A 24838-nucleotide genomic window follows, 5' to 3' on the forward strand; every position below is an offset into this window, starting at 1 on the left:
ACTGAGGTGCTTGCATTTCCAGACTTCTCTGATCATTAACTGCACAAAATCTAACTGTCATCACCCAACGTGGCCTGGTTATTACTTTCTGACATAGTTTAGTTTGCTTCTCTTAAGACATTTCATATTGTCAAATCCTTCCCAATTCTACAAAGACTTTAACCCTATGGTTACTTAGTGTTTGCATTTTGAAAGTCATTTGACAGATGTGGTTTTTCAGATTCCCTGGATTGACACTTGCGTAGTATGTTCAACTAGTCAAGTTTTTCATTTTTTTTAACAGGGACACACACACACACACACACACACACACACACACACACACACACGTACATCACTTGCTTAGCATGTTCAGGGATCCTAAACTCAGTCTTCCCTATTGGCATGCTCCCTTCACTTTCTCAAATCCCATTGCCCTGGGCCATGCTTAACTTGTGTCCTGGAGGAAGTGGGAAATCCCAGAGGTTATCGGTGGCCTCTCCAAAGCTGTCCAGACCTATACTAGGAGAACTCACTGGCTTTTCCAGCCCATTTGATTAGAGAAAAATAAGCATGTAACCAGCAGGAAAGTATAGTTGGACTATCTTGATTAATGGAAAAGCATTTAAAGCACAGCAATTTCACCTTGGATATAGTAGTTTTATTGTGGACACAGTAGTTTTACCTAGGAGGATGCAAACCAAACATACATGGCTTTTTAAGAGGGGACTGATTGTAAGTGGGGAACATAGAGTCTAAGCATTGGAAGAGAAAATATGATTTGTAAGTGAAATAAGACTTGGGAGAGGCTACTTTTGAAAGTGCCAGTGGAAAAGTAGCCTATGGATAGCTTGTGACGTTGCACCAGGAGCAACCCAAGAGTACAGAAGTACATTTGCGAGGTGCGAAAACATGATTTATTAAAAATTAAATTACTGTCTTTCTGTCTAGTGCTTGGCTTATTAGAAAGGAGCTGTATTCGTGTCTGCTTTTCGTTCAGTCTTGAAGAAAGTTATTTTGGTTGAAGTCTGTGTACAAAATCTAGTCAGAAGTAGAGGACTGTTTTGATAGCTGGTTTTGTTGTTTGTGATTGTACCAAAAGCCAACAAGTACCAGTTTCTTCAGGTCCTGTGGCTGTGTGCAATCTAAAAACAGTGGACATATTCGTCCCTTACATTAAGGCCATTAGTCCAACCTGAACTCTCTCTGCTCCTCGGGAGCTAGTAGTAACTAGTGAGGTTCATCTCCTAAACATGGATACATTGAATTGTGCAGTATCACATGTTACCCTTATTAAATCCACACAGATCTCATCAGAAATGCCCTGGGAATTTCTAAATATTGAAATTTCTAGTTGTCACTTGAAAGCTTGAGGTTTGAAGTTACACTCTACTTATTCATTTGTATGGTTTGTGTACTGGTCTAGGGGCAGGGGTGGGGTCAGTGCAGGTGCGTGTGCTTGTGTTCACGCATGGGAGAGTGCAGCATAATGTGTGGGTGGAGGCCCGAGGACCACTTCCTTCCACTTACTGCTCTGAGGAGCAAGCTCAGCTTTGGCTACAACACCTATGCTGGTGAAACCCTCGGTAGGTTTTAAGTGATATTTCATTGTAGCTCATTTGAGATGCTCCACTAAAAACCAAAGTTCTAAGTCACTTCAGTGTCAGTTGTTTTTCAAATAAAGACGGCCGTTTTGTCAGGAAGATTGGCTTTTAGCTCTAAGAGTTTTAAGGGGCTTTGTCTGGTAACCACCATCACACTTTGGTATAGAGCCGTTATGCATACTTTTTTTTATCTTACTGAACAGAGTTCAAAACTTACGGGTCAAAATTTAATAAAATGAATTATTGTTTCATCAAACAGAGTAGTAAGTAGTTCTGCTGCTGCTGTTGTTAGAATTGTGTGTGGTGGTGAAAAATGCAAACACCAGGGGAGTTAGGGTCTTGTTTCATGATAATATATGCCAGCAGTCCCCATGTGTCCCCCTAACCTGCCCCCCATGAAGTGCTCTATAAACATGTGCCCAAATGTCAGAACCGCTCTGTCAAATGGCTGTCTTCGTTAGGGTTTCTACTGCTGTGATGAAATACCATGACTGAAAGGCAACTTGAGGAGGAAAGGGTTTATTTACCTTACCTTTCCACAGCACTAGTCTTCACTGAAAGAAGTCAGGACAGGAACTCAAGCAGGGAAGGAATCTGGAGACGGGCTGATGCAGAGGCCATGGAGGGATACTGCTTTCTGGCTTGTTCCTCATGGCTTGTTCCTCTTGCTCAGCCTGCTTCCTTATGGAACTAAGGACCACTAGCCCAAGGATGGCCCCACCCATGATGGGCTGGACCTTCTCACATCCATCACTAATTAAGAAAATGCCTTAGCAACCAACAGATTGGGAAAAGATCTTTACCAATCCTACAACAGATAGAGGCCTTATATCCAAAATATACAAAGAACTCAAGAAGTTAGACCGCAGGGAAACAAATAACCCTATTAAAAAATGGGGTTCAGAGCTAAACAAAGAATTCACAGCTGAGGAATGCCGAATGGCTGAGAAACACCTAAAGAAATGTTCAACATCTTTAGTCATAAGGGAAATGCAAATCAAAACAACCCTGAGATTTCACCTCACACCAGTGAGAATGGCTAAGATCAAAAACTCAGGTGACAGCAGATGCTGGCGAGGATGTGGAGAAAGAGGAACACTCCTCCATTGTTGGTGGGATTGCAGACTGGTAAAACCATTCTGGAAATCAGTCTGGAGGTTCCTCAGAAAATTGGACATTGAACTGCCTGAGGATCCAGCTATACCTCTCTTGGGCATATACCCAAAAGATGCCTCAACATATAAAAGAGACACGTGCTCCACTATGTTCATCGCAGCCTTATTTATAATAGCCAGAAAATGGAAAGAACCCAGATGCCCTTCAACAGAGGAATGGATACAGAAAATGTGGTACATCTACACAATGGAATATTACTCAGCTATCAAAAACAACGAGTTTATGAAATTCGTAGGCAAATGGTTGGAACTGGAAAATATCATCCTGAGTGAGCTAACCCAATCACAGAAAGACATACATGGTATGCACTCATTGATAAGTGGCTATTAGCCCAAATGCTTGAATTACCCTAGATCCCTAGAACAAACGAAACTCAAGACGGATGATCAAAATGTGAATGCTTCACTCCTCCTTTAAATGAGGAAAAAGAATACCCTTGGCAGGGAAGGGAGAGGCAAAGATTAAAACAGAGACTGAACGAACACCCATTCAGAGCCTGTCCCACATGTGGCCCATACATATACAGCCACCCAATTAGACAAGATGGATGAAGCAAAGAAGTGCAGACCGACAGGAGCCGGATGTAGATCGCTCCTGAGAGACACAGCCAGAATACAGCAAATATAGAGGCGAATGCCAGCAGCAAACCACTGAACTGAGAATAGGTCCCCTATTGAAGGAATCAGAGAAAGAACTGGAAGAGCTTGAAGGGACTCGAGACCCCAAAAGTACAACAATGCCAAGCAACCAGAGCTTCCAGGGACTAAGCCACTACCTAAAGACTATACATGGACTGACCCTGGACTCTGACCCCATAGGTAGCAATGAATATCCTAGTAAGAGCACCAGTGGAAGGGGAAGCCCTGGGTCCTGCTAAGACTGAATCCCCAGTGAACTAGTCTATGGGGGGAGGGCGGCAATGGGGGGAGGGTTGGGAGGGGAACACCCATAAGGAAGGGGAGGGGGGAGGGGGATGTTTGCCCGGAAACCGGGAAAGGGAATAACACTCGAAATGTATATAAGAAATACTCAAGTTAATAAAAAAAAATAAATAAAAAAAAAAAAAGGAAAAAAAAAATCATAGTATTTAAAACACTCAGCCCTATTTCCAAGGGCTCTAAAAAAAAAAAAAAAAAAAAAAAAAAAAAAAAAAAAAAAAAGAAAATGCCTTAGAGCTGGATCTGATGGAGGCATCATTTGTGTGTCAAGTTGACATAAGGTTAGCCAGCACAATGGCAAATGATACGTTATTATGAGAATAGTTTTCAACTTTTGACTACCCAAAAATTGTCCTAGAAACAGAGTGTCTGGGGACTTCATACTTTGAGAACTAATGCCAGTAGTGCATGAAAAGATTAAGAAATACTTGTTCCCTCTATTGGTTTATAATCTTGGACAAACAATACGGACTTTAGTTTCCTGTGCCACTTACAGAATAATTGCAGTTGGTGCCTTATGCTCTCTCTTAATCTGTTTGCTATGCTAAATGTAGGCACCTTACTGAGTTTCCCAGATCCTCAGTAATTTGCCTCACGCCACCTTTCAGTTGCCCATTTCATTACTACAGAGGCTACTCCATATCTGGAAAGCAGATTTACTCGTGTTCTTTGTGGGCATTGCTTATGGATCTGGTAGAACTCCACAATCTATGGCCTCACTCCATCCCACCCAAGTAGTCCGCCATTTAGCAAGCTCCCTGGAAACATCTCTGCAGCTTAGTTTGACAAAACTCTTTAGGATTCTTTCCTATGCCCCGTTGGTTCCTAACCTTGGCCACTTATTAAAACTACCTAGGGAGGTATTAACATTCCAAATGCCCAGAACAATTAAGTCCAAATTGGAAAGAGTCAGGGAACTACTTTAAAATCTTTCCTTGATTTTTAATAATAGCTTTTTAAAAGAAAATGAAATGCTCTGAGGTGTTACTCTGTAGCTATTAACTATTTCTTAATGGCTAATTTAACAATGCTGTTTGTGAAGCAGTTAGTGTCCCCTAAGCCATGTACTACACAACCCCCAGGCTAATCTTGAAAACCCATTAGGAAAGTCCTTTATTGTCCTCTATTCTTGTCTTGATGATATAGTTACTGTTGTCATCCGAAGTATAACCTAAAGGAAAAAAGATAAAACCTCTTGCTTGTTGATTCTGCCTGGGTTCTCTTGTAATTTGTCTCTCTGAGGTTAATGCATGCTTCCTCTGTGATACCTATCACCTCCAGCTTGGTAAAAATGCCAATATCTCTTCCTTTAAGTCGGTGTAGAATGTGCTGAACTTTGCTGTAAGTGCTGCTAAGTACAGATAGACAAGGCTCAGCTTCCGATGAGTTCAAAACAAACTTGAGGAATGCTTACAAGAATTTTGAATTCACTTTTAAACACTCATTGCATGTTAATGTAACATTTTATGAGAAAGAAGTCTCTTAAAACAACAAAAAAATAGTGAACATTTAAACCAGAGTTCGAGCTTACCCCTTGTTTTTGTTGTGGTTTTATTTATTGGCTTAACATCTAGCTTCTTTAAACTTAATTTTTTTCTTTCTGTAAATGACAGTGCTGAAATGGCAGTACTGTGTGGGACAGGTGTTTAACTTTGATGGATTTCAAATGCATTGAGCCAAGTGAAAGAAGCCAAACTCAAAAGCTGAGATGTAGCATGCATACACAGTGACACTAGAAATGACAGAAACTGTAGGGACGGATCCCAGGTGGTGCTGGTTACAGACCCCAGGTGGTGGTGGTGGTTACAGACCCCAGGTGATGGTGGTTACAGACCCCAGGTGGTGGTGGTGGTTACAGACCCCAGGTGATGGTGGTTACAGACCCCAGGTGGTGCTGGTTACAGACCCCAGGTGATGGTGGTTACAGACCCCAGGTGGTGCTGGTTACAGACTCCAGGTGGTGTTGGTTACAGACCCCAGGTGGTGCTGGTTACAGACCCCAGGTGGTGCTGGTTACAGACCCCCAGGTGATAGTGGTTACAGACCCCAGGTGCTGGTGGTTACAGACCCCAGGTGGTGCTGGTTACAGACCCCCAGGTGATAGTGGTTACAGACCCCAGGTGCTGGTGGTTACAGACCCCAGGTGGTGCTGGTTACAGACCCCCAGGTGATAGTGGTTACAGACCCCAGGTGCTGGTGGTTACAGACCCCAGGTGGTGCTGGTTACAGACCCCAGGTGCTGGTGGTTACAGACCCCAGGTGCTGGTGATTACAGACCCCAGGTGGTGCTGGTTACAGACCCCAGGTGGTGCTGGTTACAGACCCCAGGTGGTGCTGGTTACAGACCCCAGGTGCTGGTGGTTACAGACTCCAGGTGCTGGTGGTTACAGACCCCAGGTCCTGGTGGTTACAGACCCCAGGTCCTGGTGGTTACAGACCCCAGGTCCTGGTGGTTACAGACTCCAGGAGATGGTGGTTATAGTTGGTGGTAGTTACCGACCCCAGGTGGTGGTGGTTAATGGCTGTGAATGTAGAGTGGGGTCATCTACTGTAGGACAAATCAAAATGTTCAATTGTAATGGAACCATTCTTGGTATCTTAATTGTGGTAGGATTTGGAACTAGGCAGACGGTACAAACTGTTTTGTTTTTTGTTTTGTTTTTGTTTTTTTTTTTCCTCAGCACTCTAACAGATCTTGTTTAGAGCACTGGTCTTTACCATTCACGTTAGACTTCTCTAACATCTAGTTGTGGTGCTTGGAGGGTTCTTACAAACTGACGGCTTGATACAGAGTTGAGATGCTTAAAGGTATTTAAAGATAAGTCTGCCTCACAGTCAGTGCTGAGACCACTAGTATGTGTCTGCAACTTCTACCATTGAATAGAACATAGGAATTCAAAATACAGTACCTGACCAGTACCACCATGATCTTATCCATTACGGAGATGTTCAAAGCCCACCTGGGCCTCTCATTCTGAAGCTCTGGGAGACCGGCCTCAGCAGGCCCTCCCTGTATGATTCCAGTGCTCCCTGACAATGCAGAATCATGCATGACCTCTGATCTTTGTTAGTAACTAGAGAGGTCCCAATAGTGTCACTTAACTACAGATGTCAACTCCTTTTCTTCTGGGCATGGTTTTCACTAGAAAATTTAAATGCATGACTCTATTTTCATTGCTGACTTTTCTTCAATGCCCTTAACATTTGGATTACAGATTCTGTGTGGTAATTAGCAGTGCCCCTTCAGATGGATGGCATCTGGGGGTTGTCAGAGCAGAAATCACTTTCCATCCATGTTCTGTTCTGTGATGCTTTGCCATAAGATTGGGAAAGAACACCAGGTATATTTCCTTTAGAATGGAGAGATACATTGGGGAATGACATTGTGAGTAACTATTAATGACATTTGGTGAGGGTATATGCAGTCGTGCACTGATTCATAAGGTGTGTGCACTGAGGTAAAGTTGTATTGTGCTCATAAGTAGGCTTTAACATCCTACCTTGTGCAAATTAATAAAGGTTTTCCTTAGCATGTGTAAAAAGATCCTTTGCCCAAATAAACTCCAATACACATTGATGTTAGTGTTCAAGAATGGATAAGGTAATGAGGTATTTCTTTTTGCTGTGTTTCAGGCTATTTTGGCCTTTTGCTGGGTATACGTTCGTAAATACCAGAGCCAACGGGAAAGTGAGGTCGTCTCCACTGTGACAGCCATTTTTTCACTGGCTGTCGCGCTTATCACATCAGCGCTCCTGCCAGTGGATATATTTTTGGTTTCTTACATGAAAAATCAAAATGGCACATTCAAGGTAAGTAGTGTCGTGCTATGCGATTATTCTTCCCTGTGGGTACTGGGCAGGCATCTCACATAACAGACCAGTGAGTGTTAGTGTCTTCTAACTCTTTGTCTCTTCTGTAGTGCGAGTGTACCTGTGCATAGGCCTGAGGTTCTAGAGGAGGACACCGGGCATCTTCCTCTCTTTAGGTTAGGCTGGTGGGTGGCAGAGACCTCTGGCCAGGATCGGTTTCCACCCCCACCTGCTCAGTGCTGAGGCTGTAGGCATGGGTGGCCATGCTTGGCCTGCCTGCAGCTGCCAAGAACTTAAACTCAGCTTTCGCCACTTTCACAACTACCTAGCATGTGTACCCACCGAGCAGTCCCTCTAGGCCTGTGTTCTCCAGTCTGGGAATAAATAAATAGAGAAATGAATACACACAGTGGTAGACAAGATGCAGACAACTACCTTGTATAAGAGTCATCAGTCCAACAACCCAGCCAGTATCAGAAGCCATTTTGTTAATGTGAAAATATTTCATTAAAAGGTCTTATTTTTGTGCTTCTTATAAGTCCTTTGCAGCATATTTGATTTTATTCCCATTAATACCACAAATAAATGATTTAGGAAGGCTTTTGTTAATGGCCAACAGAATTTACTTCATAGTCTTCTGGTATGGAAGGTTGCTAGGCTGAGCTGAGTAATTTTGGCCAAGTTACTTATCTTTTCTGTACTCTGGCTTCCTCATTTTAAAAAGGAAAGGCATAGATTGGAAGATGTTCTCTTTCAATTTTACAAATTTCTTGTTCCTTATAAGCTTAATTAAGCCTCTGTGAAGTAGGTACTGAATGTCGTGTCTGGCACATGATACTTGAGTAAAGTAGTCATTTTTGAATTTCAGTAATGTGTACTTCTTTAATAATCCTCTGACTGTGGACTAAATGACACCAACAATTGATAACATTTTTGTGGCTATATTTGGATATATTCTGACAGGTGCAGAAACTAAAATTTCTTTTTTTCCTATAGAGCAAACTCTCACTTAGTAGGAATGGAGTCTTAGTGCGTGCCAGACGGTGTACTGTTGTAGAGGTGGTTGTGTCTGTACTGCACTGTATGTTAAGTGTTTACGCACATTGCCTTCCTTTGACTCACAAGCAGCCTATGGGTAAAAACAAATCAAAACAAAAACCAAAAATCAGGCTCAGTCTGAAAATATAAAAGAGATTGAAGCTCTGCTCTCTGCCTCCAGAGGTCTTTTTCTTTTTTGTTGTTGTGGGGGAAGATGAACCTTCCAGAAACACACATTTCAGCACTTTAGCCACTGGTCTGCAGCTCTCTTCATTGGTTTTGGTTTAATTTGTATTTTGTGTTTTTCACTGATTGAGTCTGGGTATACAGCTGTTTCTTAGATAAATGACTCTGACGTTATGAGGATGCTGGGGTGTTTTTATTTAGAAGTGGTATAATGAAATCTAGGAAGTACATAATTACAAACTCCAGGATGTTTTTCTCTCTGCAACCTGTGAAATTAATATATATATTATACACACACACACATATATATATATATATATATATACAAATATGCACAAGTATTCTAATACAGTATAAGCAATGTAATTATCTCTTGTGTAATTATTGTTTGAACTGAGATTGGATTTTAGGTTTTCATGTAGAGTTTTTATATAAAACTATATAAAACTCATAGGGGAATGTTTTCATCTGCAAATTTCTAAAGTAAATGTTTTTATGAGCTTATGAACTTATATACTGCTGATTTTTTTTACCCATGCCTAAATTACTCATCTTTTTCTGGATCATAATTATTTTTCTTTTTAAAAATTTAGTCTGGAGGGGGTTGGGGATTTAGCTCAGTGGTAGAGCGCTCTGGGAAAAAAAAATTTAGTCTGGAGCCATTGTCTCTGGGTTTTGTTTGTTTTCAGTGTTAGGAATTGGACTCAATTACCAGCCAGCTCTATCCCTTTTGTGTTAGTTTAATTTGGGAGATTTCATTATATTCCTGAGCAAGAGTTGAAGTCTTTTCCTACTGACTGGACTGTGGGTCAGTGGCAGAACTCTGGGTTAAAGTTCTAGTTTGCTTTCCTTAGTGTCTGCACTTAAGCTTTTCTTCAGAAATCTGCTTGACTTTGTCTCCTGGAATTAAAGGTGTGTACCACCGTGCCTGGAACTGAAGTTAGCTGGGTGAGGATCTTGCCCCAAAGATCCACTCCCTTAATCTGCTCTCTCCTAGAACACAGGATTCAGCTCCATTCTACTTCCTGGTGTGCCTTTAATACTTGAATGTATATTTTGTATTTTTCCTTTCTCAACTTGCTCCTTTTCATTAAAACACTCTTCATAAGTGAACTTTAGTAACCACACAACCGAAGTTACACTAGGCTGTTTTGAGACTTCCTTTTTCAAAGCAATTGATCTAAATCTCTTTAGCTTTATTCTCAGGCAGACTCTTCGGACAAGGGTAAAAAGCAGTCACTGTTCACCAAAATACCACAAAAAGAGTCAGTAGGCCACATACTGAAATTCTTCTCCATGAAAACCTCTTGGGCCAGGTCTACTCTCAGCAACAGTCTTCCATGTTCCTACTAGGATGGCTCATAAGTCCCACTTAAAACATTCCATGGCTTTCCAAATCCAAAGTCCCAAAATCCACATCCAAACAAAAGCATAGTTAGTCCTGTCACATCAGGACCACAGTACTTGGTACCAACTTCTGTCTTAGAGTTTTACTGCTGTGACCAGACCCCATGACCAAGGAAGGCAATTCTTCTAAGGACAACATTTAATAGGGGCTGGCTTGCAGGTCAGAGGTTCAGTCCATTATCATCAAGGTGGACGCATGGCAGCATCCAGGCAAGCATGGGGCAGGAGGAGATGAGAGTTCTACATCTTCATCTAAAGGCTGCTAGTGAAGACTGACTTCCAGGCAGCTAGGGTGAGGGTCTTAAAGCCCACGACCACAGTGATACACCTACTCCAACAAGGCCACACCTTCTAATAGTACCATTCCCTGGGCAGAGTATATGCAAACCATCATAAGTATCTCAACAAAGAAGTAGTAATTCTGTCTGCTTAAGGTGTCCACTGTCTTAGGGACAGTCCCCTGTCTAACTAGGATGTTAGGTCTCCACCCAGACTCTCTTCTCTTGACCAGGAGTTTTTCCATAGTGGGCTTTTGTTGCTACTCTAACAAAAGAGTTGAGGGTAAAGTAGTGTGGATACTTTGAAAGAAGAGAGGCCTAAATTTAAATACAGATAAAGGTCAGTTTTAAATATATTAATTTTGCGTCTTTATATATATTTTAGATTCAGACTGTGAGACCTAACTGTAAATGACTCTTTGCCCTGGATAATCATTGTTCTGATTCTTCTACGCCAGGTACCTGTAGCACTGTTCCCCGCCACTCCCTTGCTCTACCCCAGCTTCTAATGTCCCAGGACATTGCCAGATGCCCATAGAGAGAGGAATTTCTCCTGACTTAGAATCCCTTTCCTGAGGTGGGGTTGAGAGTAGGAGAGTTGGGTTTTTCTTCCGGTCAGATAGAGAGGTTCCAAGTCTTTGTGAAGAACAGCACAGGGAATGTGTGTGCTGTGGGGACCATCTTTGTCTTCTATCTGTGGAATTCTGAACTATTCCAATTTATTAGTCTCTAGTCCTACTTGGTGATTGTAACCCATTCCTCTGCAGTTTAAATAAGCGAAGTTCCCATTAATTTCTGCTTTGGGAGGCCAGGGTTTATAAAACATAATAAAGGCATAGAAGGAAGATTTTCTAAAGTAAGTCTTCCCCACAGTACATCAGATACTCGGGGGCATGGAAATACATAGAGGCAAATGCACGAATAGTCCTGCGCTCGATTATTTATTTTATACAAATTTGTAGTTAAAAAATAACAGCTTGGCCTATTGTCTTAAAAATTGGTCAGACAGAACCCACTAAATTAAAAGATGTTACATTTCAATGAATATTTGACCTTAAATTACTTTTATATTTTCTATTCTTAGTTTATATTTTGAAATTGTGCTTTTGTGGAATTTCCAAGTTCTAACTTTTAAGTCATTTTCACTGAGGACAACACTACTCTCAGGGGCCATCTGGAAAACACTGAGGCTTTGTATGATGTATAACAAATACAAATATATCCTCTACTTCACTGATTTGGTCATCTTTTTTTGGTTCTTTTTTTTCGGAGCTGGGGACCGAACCCAGGGCCTTGCGCTTCCTAGGCAAGCTCTCTACCACTGAGCTAAATCCCCAACCCCTGATTTGGTCATCTTAATTACATTTTTTTAATCTTGTACCTTGTGTAAGAAATCTCTAGTGAGCCCAGTTCAGCGGAGCCAACATGTACAATTTTGTCCATTCTTCACTTGGGTGCTCCAACAGTGGGTGCTCCCAGCATCGGGTGCTCACAGCAGTGGGTGTTCCCAGCATCGGGTGCTCTAGCACTGGGAACTTCTAGCATGGGGTACTCCAGTTGTTAGTGCTCCCAGCAGCGGGGCTCCCAGCAGTGGGGAGTGAGTACTTCAGCAGTGAGTACTTCAGCAGTGAGTACTCCAGCAGTGGGTACTTCAGCAGTGAGTACTTCAGCAGTGGATACTTCAGCAGTGGGTACTTCAGCAGTGGGTACTCCAGCAGTGAGTACTTCAGCAGTGAGTACTCCAGCAGTGGATACTTCAGCAGTGGGTACTTCAGCAGTGAGTACTCCAGCAGTGGGTACTCCAGCAGTGAGTACTTCAGCAGTGGGTACTCCAGCAGTGGGTACTCCAGCAGTGGGTACTTCAGCAGTGGGTACTCCAGCAGTGAGTACTTCAGCAGTGGGTACTTCAGCAGTGAGTACTCCAGCAGTGGGTACTCCAGCAGTGAGTACTTCAGCAGTGGGTACTCCAGCAGTGGGTACTCCAGCAGTGAGTACGTCAGCAGTGGGTACTTCAGCAGTGGGTACTTCAGCAGTGAGTACTTCAGCAGTGAGTACTCCAGCAGTGGATACTTCAGCAGTGGGTACTTCAGCAGTGGGTACTTCAGCAGTGGGTACTTCAGCAGTAAGTACTTCAGCAGTGGGTACTCCAGCAGTGGGTACTCCAGCAGTGGGTACTCCAGCAGTGGGTACTTCAGCAGTGGGTACTTCAGCAGTGGGTACTTCAGCAGTGAGTACTTCAGCAGTGGGTACTCCAGCAGTGGGTACTTCAGCAGTGGGTACTCCAGCAGTGGGTACTCCAGCAGTGGGTACTCCAGCAGTGGGTACGTCAGCAGTGGGTACTCCAGCAGTGGGTACTCCAGCAGTGGGTACTCCAGCAGTGAGTACTCCAGCAGTGGGTACTCCAGCAGTGAGTACTCCAGCAGTGGATACTTCAGCAGTGGGTACTCCAGCAGTGGGTACTTCAGCAGTGGGTACTCCAGCAGTGGGTACTCCAGCAGTGAGTACTTCAGCAGTGGGTACTCCAGCAGTGGGTACTCCAGCAGTGGGTACTCCAGCAGTGAGTACTCCAGCAGTGAGTACTCCAGCAGTGGGTACTCCAGCAGTGGGTACTCCAGCAGTGAGTACTTCAGCAGTGGGTACTCCAGCAGTGGATACTTCAGCAGTGGGTACTCCAGCAGTGAGTACTTCAGCAGTGGGTACTCCAGCAGTGGGTACTCCAGCAGTGAGTACTTCAGCAGTGGGTACTCCAGCAGTGGATACTTCAGCAGTGGGTACTCCAGCAGTGGATACTTCAGCAGTGGGTACTCCAGCAGTGGGTACTCCAGCAGTGAGTACTTCAGCAGTGGATACTTCAGCAGTGGGTACTTCAGCAGTGGGTACTCCAGCAGTGGGTACGTCAGCAGTGGGTACTCCAGCAGTGGGTACTCCAGCAGTGGGTACTCCAGCAGTGAGTACTCCAGCAGTGAGTACTCCAGCAGTGGATACTTCAGCAGTGGGTACTCCAGCAGTGGGTACTTCAGCAGTGGGTACTCCAGCAGTGGGTACTCCAGCAGTGAATACTTCAGCAGTGGGTACTCCAGCAGTGGATACTTCAGCAGTGGGTACTCCAGCAGTGAGTACTTCAGCAGTGGATACTTCAGCAGTGGGTACTCCAGCAGTGGATACTTCAGCAGTGGGTACTCCAGCAGTGGGTACTCCAGCAGTGAGTACTTCAGCAGTGGGTACTTCAGCAGTGGGTACTTCAGCAGTGGGTACTCCAGCAGTGGGTACGTCAGCAGTGGGTACTCCAGCAGTGGGTATGTCAGCAGTGAGTACTTCAGCAGTGGATACTCCAGCAGTGGGTACTCCAGCAGTGGGTACTCCAGCAGTGGGAACTTCAGCAGTGGGTACTTCAGCAGTGGGTACTCCAGCAGTGAGTACTTCAGCAGTGGGTACTCCAGCAGTGGGTACTCCAGCAGTGGGAACTTCAGCAGTGGGTACTTCAGCAGTGGGTACTCCAGCAGTGGATACTCCAGCAGTGAGTACTCCAGCAGTGGGTACTCCAGCAGTGAGTACTTCAGCAGTGGGTACTTCAGCAGTGGGTACGTCAGCAGTGGGTACTCCAGCAGTGGGTATGTCAGCAGTGGGTACTTAGGACAACAAGACAGCGTGTTCTCCTGGTCCATAGACTCTTCCATGCTTCGCCATAGTAGGCGTCAGGCCCTATTCACAGTTTCAGCCTCTCTCTGTGTTTGGATGTTTTCCTGTCATTGTTTTTAAAGATAGAAGGTAAGTGTGCTTATGCTGTTGGTTGCTACATTTTCTGTCTCCTGTCCATTTCAGTACTCTGTCATGTTTAAAGGTCTTAATAAAGACCTTAGTTTTTAGTATTTACATGGTATTTTTATTAAGAATTTATGATGATATGTTTTCTCATCTTTCCTCTGAGCAGTGATTGCCTCTAGATTTTTGTTGTTAGTGTTGTTGCTTTTTTATTTTAAACAAACATACTGAATATATTTTGGTATAAAGAGCCCTTCTTAATTAAAATCAAAGGTGCAGGCTGGAGTTGACTGGGATGTAAGCTTACCTATACCTCAGTTTCTGTCTTGCTCTGGGGCAGACAGAATAATCTTGCCAGATAAACTAGGTATCAAAGAGTTTGAGCTGAGCAATTATAAGCGCTTCATGGGGTGATAGAATATTCTGACTACTGAACACCCTAAGCTGGTTTCCTTCCTACCCAGCTGCTTCAGCTTGGGAAAAGGAAGCTATGCTTTTCAGTTGCCAGAGAACTTAGTAAGAGTCCTAAAGTCCTTCAGTCATTCATTCGGCAGCACTTTAAATATATTAATACTGTTATTGGTCTAGTCAGATTACCTTTATGTTAGATTTAACACAGAATGTGCTTATCTTGTGCTTAATATGGGAATTTTTTTCTGCTACAGTTCACAGCTACAGTGGCTATTACAGCATGTTAAGTTGTGGGACCTGGGTAGGTGGAAGGCTCCCATAATAACATTGTGGTACTTTATCTCCCCTTTTTTTCTTGACATTTGTCTGTTGTCAAATGACTTATTATAGAATGTCTACTTGCCATTATACCCTAGGTTCTGTCTCAGCAGTGTACAGATTTTATTCCATGCAAACGATGAATTTGAATTATATTTTGAGTTTAGCAATTTAAGTAACAGATGGGAATGCAGAGGCATTTCAGGTAGCTTTTAGGTGATTTTAACAAAGGTACAGTACACTTGTGGCAGTCACTGTGCTGATCAGTTCCTGTCAACTCGACACAGAGTCATCTGGGAAGAGAAACTCTCAGCTGGGAAGTTGACTGCATCAGGTTGTCCGTAGGCAAATCCATAGAGCATTTTTTAATGTTTGGTGTGGGAGGGCCCAGCCCTCCGTGGGTGGTGCCACCCCCCGACCAGGTGGTCCCAAGGTATATAAGAAAATAGGCTGAGCAAGCTGTGGAGAGCAAGCTAGAAAATACGATTCTTCCATGGTCTCCTCTGGGCTGAACTCATACCTGGAGTTCCTGTCACGACTTGAAGAGACCATACTTTATTCGATCTACTAACAGGCCCCACAGATAATATTCAGTCGTACCAAATCTTAACTCTGCATGTGATACAAATTATTGCTAAAGCTAAGATAGTTACTGTCTCCTTTTTCTCCTAGGACTGGGCTAATGCCAATGTCACTGTACAGATTGAGAACACAGTTCTGTATGGCTACTATAGTAAGTATCGGTCAGCTTCATTTTTCTATTCTGGTTGCCAATCAAGTGTAAAGTAAAACTACATGCACACTCTTTAATTGATATCAAGTATGAAATTATAGTTTGCACACAAAGAATAAATAATATGCATATGTTCTTAATATTCTAAGACATTTTAAACCGACTTTGCCTTCGTTTTCCTTGTAACACTTCTTGTGGGCGTTTAGAGTTCCTGGAAGTCTGTGTGTTGTATAAGTCAGCATGTTCTCACACTGGTGCCATGTATTAGACACTTGTGTTTCATGCATTCCTGTGCTAATTGCTGATGAACATTGACAGGACTGCACCCAAGGAGTCCCCACCACAAGCTTCCTTCTGCCTCACAGAGCTGCAGAGCTTTGCTAACCCATGGGTCATGGTGGCTCGCTTTCTTTCTGTCTCTTCCTCCTCCCATTCCACTAGTAGATTCGGAAAGACTGATAGGGACCCCTACATGCTTCCCTTCATTTGATTTGCCCCTGGAGTGAGGCTTCATAAAAGGTAGAAATATATATTTAGGAAACAGATGTCATTTTTTTAAAAAAATCAGTAAATCAAGATGTTGACCTAGAGTTTAGTAGTACATTATATTGGAAAGTGAAAAACACCTAGGAAATTTTAATGATGGAATCATTTAAAAATTTTTCTGCCTTTGTTTGTATGTGTGTGCTTGCTTGTGTCTTGGGGCATGTGAGGGTTGCAGTGTTCCTATCAGGTCAGAGGCAACGTGTGGCAGTTGGTTTGTTCTCCTTATGAACTGGCCGACAGTTGGGGCCAAGTCTTGCTGGCCTTTAGGGAATGATTTAGTATTTTTCATTTTATTTATTTCATGTATATGATAGCTCTGTCTATAATACACCTGCACAGCAGAAGAGGGCATCAGATCCCATTACAGATACTTGTGAGCCACCATGTAGTTGCTGGGAATTGAACTCAGGACCCCTGGAAGACCTGACAGTGCTTTTAACCATCAAGCCTTCTCTCCAGCACCAAGAAAATGAATGATATTTTAAAAGAAACTTACTGAACTTTAATTTAACCATTTTAGTTCTAACCTATATTTTTTTCTCCTGATCCATAAGAACCATGAAATTTCCTTTGGTTTAATTAGGTTTTTAGAAGATTTTTTTTTTACTATTGTTGTAGAATTTATTTTTATTGTTATTTTTTTAAGCTTGAGACACATTTTATTAGCGTTTAAAAGGAATACATAGTACAGGTTAGGGGAAAGTCCTAGAAGCTACAGGAACAGAGAAAGAAAAAGGTGTGCCAAATGGTTTTGTGTTAAGTCAATTCTACCTTTTACAAATTATGTGAAATGATACAATGACCTCTTTGAACATTTCTTTTGAGGGACTGGCCTCTCACCTGTTACAGTGTAGTCACCAGCCTGTGGATCATATGACAAGATAACCAAACTTGCTAGGGAAGTCTGAGACCAGGAACTTTATCTTATCTATGAACTAAGAGGCTCCTGCAATGACCTATTCCTGCCAAGATCACAAGACGCTTATAAACCAGTTTATTACTTCAGACAGACTTTTTAATTTTATTCCATCAATACAGAGAAGGATTTTAGTTTATTTTTATGAATCTTCCCAAAGATATTCTCTGTCTTAAATATAAAGTGTCTGGTCTCATTTGAAATACAAAGGAGGTAAGTTTGTCATTAGTAGTAGTGGGGTGCTGTCTTAGTCAGGGTCCTATACTTGCACGAACATGAGACCCAGGTGTAAGGCATTTTCTCAACTAGTGGTCAAGAGGGGAGGACCCAGACCACTGTGGGTGGTGCCGTCCCTGGGCTGGTAGTCTTGGGTTCTATAAGAGAGCAAGCTGAGCAAGCCAGGGGAAGCAAGCCAGTAAGAAACATCTCTACATGGCCTCTACATTAGCTCCTGCTTCCTGACCTGCTTGAGTTCCACTCCTGACTTCCTTTGGTAATGAACAGCATTTCCAAAGCTTTTCCTCCCCAGCTTGCTTCTTGGTCATGGTGCAGCCTTGTGTAGTCCCTAATTTTAGTTGGATTGCTTCAAGTTTCTCTCCATTTAGTTTGATGTTGGCTACTGATTTGCTGTATATTGCTTTTACTATGTTTAGGTATGGGCCTTGAATTTCTGATCTTTCCAAGACTTTTAACATGAAGGGGTGTTGAATTTTGTCAAATGCTTTTTCAGCATCTAATGAAATGATCATGTGCCCCCCCCCACCTTGGGTTTGTTTATGTGGAGGATTATGTTGATGGATTTTCATATATTGAACCATCCCTACATCTCTGGGATGAAGCCTACTTGATCATGATGGATGATAGTTTTGATGTGTTCATGGATTAGGTTTATGAGAATTTTATTGAATATTTTTGCATTAATATTCATATAGGAAATTGGTCTGAAGTTCTCTATCAAAGTTGGCTCATCAGTGTAACTGTGGCTTCATAGAATGAATTGGGTAGTGTGCCTTCTGTTTCTATTTTGTGGAATAGTTTGAAGAGTATTGGTATTAGGTCGTCTTTGAAGGTCTGATAGAATTCTGCACTAAACACATCTGGGGTTTTTTTGGTTGGAAGACTTTTAATGACTGTTTCTATTTCTTTAAGGGTTATGGGACTGTTTAGATGGTTTATCTGATCCTGATTTAACTTTTGTACCTGGTATCAGTCAAGAAAATTGTCCTTTTCATCCAGATTTTCCAGTTTTATAGTCTCTTATAGTTGGATCTGTTGATTTTTTGAATTTCCTCAGTTTCAGTTGTTATGTCTCTCTTTTCATGTCTGATTTTGTTAATTTGGATACTGTCTCTGTGCTCTCTGGTTAATCTGGCTAGGGGTTTATCTATCTTGTTGATTTTTCTCAAAGAACCAGCTCCTGGTTTTATTGATTCTTTATATAGTTTTTTTCTGTTTCTACTTGGTTGATTTCAGCCCTGAGTTTGATTATTTCCTGCCTTCTACTCTTCTTGGGTGTGTTTACTTCTTTTTGTTCTAGAGCTTTCAGGTGTGCTATCAAGCTGCTAGTTTATGCTCTCTCCAGTTTCTTTTGGGAGACACTCAGAACTCTTAGCACTGCTTTACTTGTGTCCTGTAAGTTTGGGTATGCTGTGCCTTCATTTTCATTAAATTATAAAAGTCTTTAATTTCTTTCTTTATTTCTTCCCTGACCAAGTTATCATTAAGTAGAGTGTTGTTCAGTTTCCATTTTGTATGTGAGCCTTCTGTTGTTTTTGTTGTTATTGAGGACCAGCCTTAGTCCATAGTGATCAGATAGGATGCAATGGACTATTTCATTCTTCTTGTACCTATTGAGTCCTGTTTTGTTACTGATTATATGGTCAATTTTGGAGAAGGTACCATGAGGTGCTGAGAAGAAGGTATATTCTTTTTAGGATGAAGTGCTCTATAACTATCTGTTAAATCCTTTTGGTTCATAACTTCTGCTAGTTTCATTGTGTCTCTGTTTAGTTTCTGTTTCCATGATCTGTCTGTTGCTGAGAGTCTTGTGTTGAAGTCTCCCACTATTATTGTGTGAGGTGCAATGTGCGCTTTGAGCTTTAGTAAAGTTTCTTTTATGAATGTGGGTGCCCTTGCATTTGGAGCATAGGTGTTCAGAATTGAGAGTTCGTCTTGGTAGACTTTTCCTTTGATGAGTATGAAGTGTCCTTCCTTATCTATTTTGATAACTTTTGGCTGAAAGTCAATTTTATTGGGTATTAGAATGGCTACTCTAGCTTGTTTCTTGAGATCATTTGCTTGGAAAATAGTTTGGTATAATTCTTATAGGTTTGCCTTCATATGTTACTTGATCTTTTTCCCTTACTGCTTTTAATATTCTTTCTTTGTTTAGTGTATTTGGTGTTTTGACTATTATGTGATCCAATCTATTTGGAGTTCTGTAGGCTTCCTGTATGTTTATGGGCATCTGTTTCTTTAGGTTAGGGACATTTTCTTCTATTATTTTGTTGAAGATATTTACTAGCCCTTTAAGGTAGGACTCTTCACTCTCTTCCATACCTATTATCCTTAAGTTTGGTCTTCTCATTGTGCCCTGGATTTCCTGGTTGTTTTGGGTTAGGAGCTTTTTGCCTTTTACTTTTTCTTTGACTATTGTGCCAGTGTTTCTATGGTATCTTCTGCCCCTGAGATTCTTTCTTTTATCTCTTGGATTCTGTTGGTGATGCTTGTATCTGTGACTCTTGATCACTTTCCTAGGTTTTCCATCTCCAAGGTTTTCTACCTTTGTGATTTCTTTATTGTTTCTATTCTACTTTTAGATCTTGAATGGTTTTGTTCAATTCCTTCACTTGTTTGGTTGTGTGTTCCTATAATTTTTTAAGGGATTTTTTTTAAGGGTTTCTACCTGTTTATCTGTGTTGTCCTCTTTTTCTTTAAGGGAATTATTTATATCCTTCTTAACGTCCTCTATCATCATCATGACATGTGATTTTAAATCCAAGTCTTGCTTTTACAGATGTGTTGGGATATCCAGGGCTTGCTGTGGTGGGAGAACTGGGTTCTCATGATGCCAAGTAGACTTTGTTTCTGTTGCTTATATTCTTGCATTTGCCTCTTGCTATCTGGTTATTTCTGTTGTTGGCTGGTCTTGCTGTTTCTAACAGTGGCTTGTCACTCCTGTAAACCTGTGTGTCAACACCCCTGGGAACCTAGCTCTTCAGGCAGAATTTGGGCATGTAGAGCTGTGGCATAGGGTCAGCTCAGGGGCACAGATGGAAACCAGAAGGATCCTGTCCCAGGCTGCTCCTTGGTTTCTGTGTCCTGAGGGCTCTGGCCAGGTATTTGAGCAGAAGTGGGGGTCTCACTTGTGTTCGTAGGTGTGTCAGCACTCTTGGGAAACCTGCTGTCTCTGGAAGGGATTTGGGTGTGGAGATCTGTGGCCTATGGTCAGCTCTGTAGTGCAGATGGAAACCAGAAGGATCCTGTTCCAGGTTGCTCCTCCCTTCTTGTGACCTGAGGGCTCCCAGTGGGTTCCTCAGAGCAGAGGTTGTGGTCTTACCTGTGCTCCCAGGTGTGTCAGCACTCCTGGGAGACCATCTCTTTCCTGGCGGTATCCGGGTAGATTGCTGTGGTCCAGGGTCAGCTCCATGCACAGACGGTGATCAGAAGTGAGTCTTTGTCCAGCCTTGACTCATTACGGCTCTTGCTACCTCCCTGACCAGACTGTGCAGCTTCTGAAATAGTTAACTGTCCTGGAGGCTGGCTGTCCTCCTGACGTCACAGTCCTCAAGTTGGCTAAGAGTTTCTTCTGGATCTTAACATTGAAAACATCCAAGGCACTGTTTTTACTTCATTTTTTTCATAATGTGCTTAGTCTTAGTGAATATTTTATTTTAAAATATTAATTAAATCAACAGTGTGCTTAGTCTTAATTAATACTGTTTTATTAATACTAAATAGTATTAATAGACATTGTAGATTGTTTTTAATCTTTTTTTGTTGTTAATAGCACATCAACTACCACCATAATCCAGGAAGTTTATAAACCTCCTCCTGTGGAATTGTTTAGTGCCATGGTGATGTCATAGGGGGAGAAATAGGAGAACAGGATTCCAACTATCAACAATACCCTTCTTCCACAAGGTCTTCCCAAGACACAGTAGCATTTGGTGAAAGTCTGCCAAGAGCAGTGTTATCTTCTTGAAAGGAAGTTACTTTCCTGGTTGTGGGAGAGGGGCATGCTGTGTGGGAACGTGTAGCCAGCTGCAGTGTGATAACCTGTGAGCTCCTGTGCTTTTCTGCCTTTGCACATACACCTGAAAGATCTGTTTGTCTTTGCAGGGGCCAGGGCACTGTTTTTATTCAGAACTCCTGTTAGCCCTTCTGGTGTATAAACACTTTTATTGTTAATCTTTCTAGGCATTATGGGCTCTCCCACTTCTCACAGTACTGATGTGCTATGCTACAGATGAGGATGTTGGTATTAACAGTCATCCTGGTAGGGCATGGTAATGCCCAAAGGAAGCTCGTCCAACCATAGCTGGGCTGTAAAGGGAACTAACCGCTTTCTAGTCAGTGGTTCTGGGAGCAGGACCTATGGGAATAATTAGTAGTATTAAAACTCTAGGGCAATGTCAGGATCATCTGGGACCTTTAAATAACTCAAAACTGTTCCAGAGATATTCTGAGTTAGCGAGTCTGATAGACAGCTTGGTAATCTATTACCAAGTAATGATTCTGTCTGGTTTTAGCGCTCAGATCGAGGAGCACAGTATGTGTGGGTACCTTTTCATATGCTCAGGTGCATATGTGGGGAGAACTTTGAGACTACAGACCTTAATGAGCCACTGAGATGTCTTATCTGTCTTGGAGTGTGTGCTCTCAGCACAAAAACAATCTACTTGCAAATCATTCGGCAGCCATTTTTCCTAGACTATAATATAGTCTAGCAAACTAGCATATTAATATATGCTCAAATGCTTAACTAGTGAGAATTTAGTTTGTTAACATGTTTGATTTCAAAGAGCTGCTATTATGGGCTTTTTCCTGGGCTCATTAGGTTTCGTGTAGATTCCAGCTTAGGGGATAGGTTGGGTCTGAGTTTATTTCCTGTGGAAGAAATGGGCAAAATGACTTAAATTCTTAAAACCCTCTTTAAAGTAGTTTCATTTGTCTTCCTCAGTGAAAATGTTAAGGAGTGCTAATTACCTAAAAAATTTCTGATGCGAATTTATACCTTCATTACCTTTTAATTTAACATTTCATTAAAATTCACTGGTCTAGTTATTCTATGAATGGCCCTATTACCTATCATGATTTTGTCAGTATTTTATATTCATGTAACTAATATTTACCCACTGAAATAGAGTCTTGTATTCAATACTGTGCATTGAAACATATTGGTTAACATTGCCACTATTTTGAAGACCTTTATGTGTGCTAAACTTGTGTCAGTGACTGTATAGATTTAATTATTCCCAAATCCTGGTTTTATTCTTTAATCAGAGTCATGCTCTTGATGACGTGCTGTCAACCTAAATACACTTTTATTGAGGATTGTATTCAATGTAAATGATGTAGCTACTCTATCAACATACACTGTAGAACTGGCATAGAGGAGTTATAAAAAGAATCCCTTCTAATTAATTTACTTTGTGATGGGGTGCATCTTCTGTTCAGTGGCACAAATAATAGTTTGGAAAATGGATTCCCAAAGATTGGAAAAAGATGCTATATAAATAGTAATTATAAGTTTGGATAAATGTATTAGTAGTGGTTAAAGGCTAGTATACTAAAAGATATAATAGTATTTATTATTAATATATTATTAATGTTCAGACTGTAATTATACAATATTCCCTAACCTATAAAAGTGTCAAATGTTTAAAATAAATGAAAGATAGAATCCCAACAAGCTTTGCTTAGACAAAATGTACTTGGATTTGATTCATAGGGGAAAACCCTTTAGTACATTGAAACTCAATGAATATTAATTGTCTTCAGCAGACAGGAGACAAACAGTAATTGATTGGCTGGTTATAGGGGTGTGCACCTTTAATCCAGTTGGTTTGGGAGCCTTAGGTAGCTGGGTCACTTGACCCTGTGAGTTTAAGACAGTAGTTTGGACTGCATAAAGAAGCTCCAGTAACAGAGAAAAGATAATCGCCAGACAGGAAGAGCGGAGTTGTACATCATATGATAGGGAGTGTACATTGGTCTTACAGCTTTTATTAATCATTAATAACACAAACTGATGAACTAGAAATCAGAAAAGTATTTAAATAGGCATTCTTGCCAGTGCAGATATATGAGGGGCTAATAAATACATAAAAATGCCAGCATTATTAATCACTAGAGAAATATAGATTATATTTCAAGACTGATACACTGCCTCAGCTGGAGTGGCTGCTTTGCCGAGGCCATCTACTGAAATACAGCTGACTTGGTGCCTTACATAAGCAAGTTTCTCACAAGAGCCTTCACCCTAACTCTCAGACAGCAAATTCTCACTGTTCCTTTTAACAGTTTGTGTACTGTTTCTTCTTGCTTTTTTTTGGCTATGAGAGGGGTCAGGACACCAATTTCATCATGTACCCCACTTTATGCCGTTATGCAAACCTGCTTACTTCCAAACGCCTCACTTTGAAACACTTGCAGGGCTTCAACTTTTATTTGCCCCATATTGTTCTCAGAAAATGCATATTAATTCTGCCCTATAATCCCTCAAGGTCACAGACTCTAATGATCAATGTCCATAGACTCATTTCAGTATCACATAAATTAGATAAGGATGAACTTTTAAGTATAACTCATCTTGAGGCAAAATTCTCTGAACCGTGAAAGCAGGTAGACGATCTAATTGTCCAAACACATTTAATATTGGCCACAAGGATAGGACAGATATTCTCTGAAAGGAAGAGGATTGGATAGATATTCTTATTCTGAAAGGAAGAAGACCAGAGGAAGAGGAGTTAGAATACAGGCAGGATATCAAACACCACTGGCTCTTGGGGCTTCAGAGTTGCTGCTGCTCTTGGCTTGATGGCGTGTAGACCGCTGGGGAGCTCTTGGCTTGATGGCGTGTGGACCGCTGGAGAGTGGTCCTCCCTGCAGATGCACTTGGATGGTGGTTACATTTCTCCAGCCCTGCTGAGAGGACTTTGGACAGATGCACGTGGATTCTAACACAGATACTTGGGTAGTGCTCCCTCCCCTGCACTTGAACTCTTGGATGCAGCCTTGCTGACCTCTGGCTGGCCTGTGGGTCAGTATTCTCTTGTCTTAGAGGCCCCCACACTTTCTCAGCAGACACCCTGTAGGCGCTGATGAGTTGTCCGACTACCCTACCATCATCCCACCTCCATCCCCTTCACTTCAACTCGAAGATATTTCTACTGGGTGTCTGATTATGTTCTTGGTTTAGAACTACTCATCAAAACCCGTTTTGATGTGGTGAGCACTAGCTGTCCAAGTTCATTACAAGTAATAATACATATATTGCAGGTTATAATACATATATTGCCAAGTAAAAAGTCTTCGGATGCTTTTACACTGAGAAAGTAAAATGCTATATTGCTTTGGAAAACAGTCTAATTTTTTTCAGAAAGGTTCATCTGTGAGGTGACCCAGTAGTTTCTACTGTGGGACTTCCTCAGACCCACCAGTGTATAAATAATGACACAGAGACATTTGGTAGAGTTTAAAGCTTAGGCCTTTTGATTGGGCAGTCTCCTGGC

The 24838-nt window shown here is 41.8% G+C and overlaps 1 protein-coding gene across 1 annotated transcript in view; it reads left to right on the forward strand.

Moving 5' to 3' along the window:
• The window catches only part of Lmbrd1 (LMBR1 domain containing 1), an 81703-nt gene that overhangs the window by 667 nt on the left and 56198 nt on the right, over window positions 1-24838 (forward strand). Inside the window, exons 2-3 of the mRNA NM_139189.2 lie at window positions 7331-7507; window positions 15580-15640. Of these exons, the coding sequence (NP_631928.2) occupies window positions 7331-7507; window positions 15580-15640 (238 nt within the window). The remainder of the gene's footprint in view (window positions 1-7330; window positions 7508-15579; window positions 15641-24838) is intronic.

This window comes from Rattus norvegicus, chromosome 9, assembly GCF_036323735.1.
Source record: "Rattus norvegicus strain BN/NHsdMcwi chromosome 9, GRCr8, whole genome shotgun sequence".
Classification (NCBI taxonomy): domain Eukaryota; kingdom Metazoa; phylum Chordata; class Mammalia; order Rodentia; family Muridae; genus Rattus; species Rattus norvegicus.